The 2,404-nt window shown below is 46.0% G+C and overlaps 1 protein-coding gene across 1 annotated transcript in view; it reads right to left on the bottom strand.

Moving 5' to 3' along the window:
- LOC101860657 (deubiquitinating protein VCIP135) overlaps positions 1–2,404 on the bottom strand; it is a gene marked incomplete in the record, with an annotated part of 37,204 nt that overhangs the window by 24,924 nt on the left and 9,876 nt on the right. The window contains 2 exon segments of the mRNA XM_005099718.3: positions 597–708; positions 1,795–1,925. Of these exon segments, the coding sequence (XP_005099775.2) occupies positions 597–708; positions 1,795–1,925 (243 nt within the window).

Here is a 2,404-nt window from a genome sequence, read left to right as displayed (position 1 = left end):
AGCAATTCATGTGGGATTGGTGGAGGGGAGAGGGAGGAGTGGGAAAAAAAGGATGGGGGGGGGAGAGAAATGGAGGGGAAATAGCCATTAATGTAATTCAGTGGTCAGAAACAAATCAAACGTCTCGTCGCTTCATCCCAAAAATCTCCCACAACGGGAAGTTCTTCCAATAAATCACTTGTCTGTGGCACTGCCCCGGGGGTCACTTGTCCATTTGTCTCAGTGAGACTCTCACAGTACTTGAAACACAATAAGGTCATACAAGTTTAGTTTAGTTTTAGTAAAAGTTTTACGGCACTTGAATCACAATAAGGTCACAGAAGTGCCGGAGAGTACAGGTGTTACAAGAGAGTAACGAACACTAAAAAGGAGGGGAGATAAGGACGATAGATGTTTGGTGGAAAAAAAGGAGCCAACCACACCAGAGCACCCGCTAACCACCCACAGGTCATATAAGTGCCGAAGGTACAGGGTGGTTACTACTACAGAGCAACACACAACGACAGACAAGAGGAGAGATAAGGGTGATGAATGTTGGACAGGAAAGAAAGGAGCAGACCACACCAGAGCACCCGCCAACCACCCAGGCCACGCACCTTTCGGCTTGAAGATATGTTGGTAGACGTCTGCCACAAGAGCTGGAGAAACTCGGTGCTCCTGGACGAAGATGTCGCTCATGGCAGCCACCAGTCTCTGCAGGTAGCCGACCTGATGTAATGACAGTAAGGGAACAATATAGGACTCTTGTATAGGGCTCTACCCCGACTAACACAACACACATCCTAGCACAGGTCTAGATGGTGAGGACAACAATATAGGACTCTTGTACAGGGCTCTACCCCGACTAACACAACACACATCCTAGCACAGGTCTATCTGATGTAACGATAGTGAGAGCAATATAGGACTCTTGTACAGGGCTCTACCCCGACTAACACAACACACATCCTAGCACAGGTCTATCTGAAGCAATGATAGTGAGAGCAATATATGACACTTATATAACGCTATGCACATCTTCCTAAGCTCACTCATTGTTATGAATTATGAATTGTTTTCACTGTTATTAAAAATGGAGATAGGACAAGAAAGCACTGAGGTCGCAACATCCTAACGGAAGCCAAACTGAAGTAAAGATAGATCTAGTAAGAAGAACAATGTACGACTCTTGTATAGAGCTCTTCCCTAATGAACCCCGCGCACATCCTTACAGAATGTAGACTTTGGAGACACCAAAAGAAATAAGGATATCATCATCTACCCTCTGCCAGCTACATGTGCTATGCCCAACATTTTTTTTTTTTTCCTTCTAAATTGCAGTTTTTTAATCAGTGGTATCGACTGCGAGTATTCAACAAAAGTTTTGTCAAAATTCACATAATTCTAACTCTCGGAAAAGACAAGAAAAGCCACCCCAGAGACCAGCAGGAAGTTGGAGCAACGGTGGGGCTGGCGGTACAACTGGGTTGTATAGCCCCGACTGAGGGGGTGGGGGCTCTTGTGGCCTAGAGGATTAGGTGTTCACCTCTCATTCAAAGGTCCCGGGTTCCAATCTGGGTAGAGAGAAAATTTTCTCCTTTCACCTCCTTTCCTGCTCTTTAGCAATGTTCTGTCGTCTGCTTTCGTTTCCACTTTCTTTTCTGTCCCCACCCCCTCACCTCCTTTACCCCTTCCTCTGGGCTCCTGACTCTTTCTGCAGACTTTCACACAAGACACCCACCCACCCACACACCCACACACCCACCCACACACACACCCACACACACCCACACACACCCACACACACAGCCTCACCTGTAAGACTTTCTCTCCCCCGACCAGACAAAATCCCTGCTGGTCAAAGTGTAGGTACTCCTCTATGGCGGTGTCGGGCACGCCCCACGCTCGCTGTATCATGTGCCGCGGCAGTCGCGGGCACTTCTTGCCTGCACAGACAAAACAAAAACAAAACTTAACGAACAGTTTGGACAAAAGTCTGACATCAAGGTGGAATCAGGTGCTCGTCAAAATAATCAAATGAACAAATCGGCGTTCTTCCACCTGTTGGTAAAATTTTTAATGATTTTTTATTTTAGCTCAACACCTTTCATGCCTCGTAAAAACAAATTCCTGTACAGATTTTACCACAGAACATTGATCAAAGGCACAAAAATGTACTGTGACAGTTCCCAAAGACGCTACAGCTTTGAAAGTCACCAGACGTGTCCAAGCTAGAGTTTTCTGATGTTTTCTCAGTTTATTGAAATAGCATGTGATGATCTGGGTGTATACTTCTGGACTACCCTTGTACTGGTCATTCTATGATCTGGGTGTATACTTCTGGACTCCCCTTGTACAGTGGTCATTCTATGATCTGGGTGTATACTTCTGGACTCCCCTTGTACTGGTCGTTCTATGATCTGGG

This window comes from Aplysia californica, unplaced genomic scaffold (assembly GCF_000002075.1).
Source record: "Aplysia californica isolate F4 #8 unplaced genomic scaffold, AplCal3.0 scaffold00223, whole genome shotgun sequence".
Classification (NCBI taxonomy): Eukaryota; Metazoa; Mollusca; class Gastropoda; order Aplysiida; family Aplysiidae; genus Aplysia; species Aplysia californica.
Note: the sequence above shows the minus strand (reverse complement) of the source record. Positions and strands in the feature narration are given on the sequence as shown.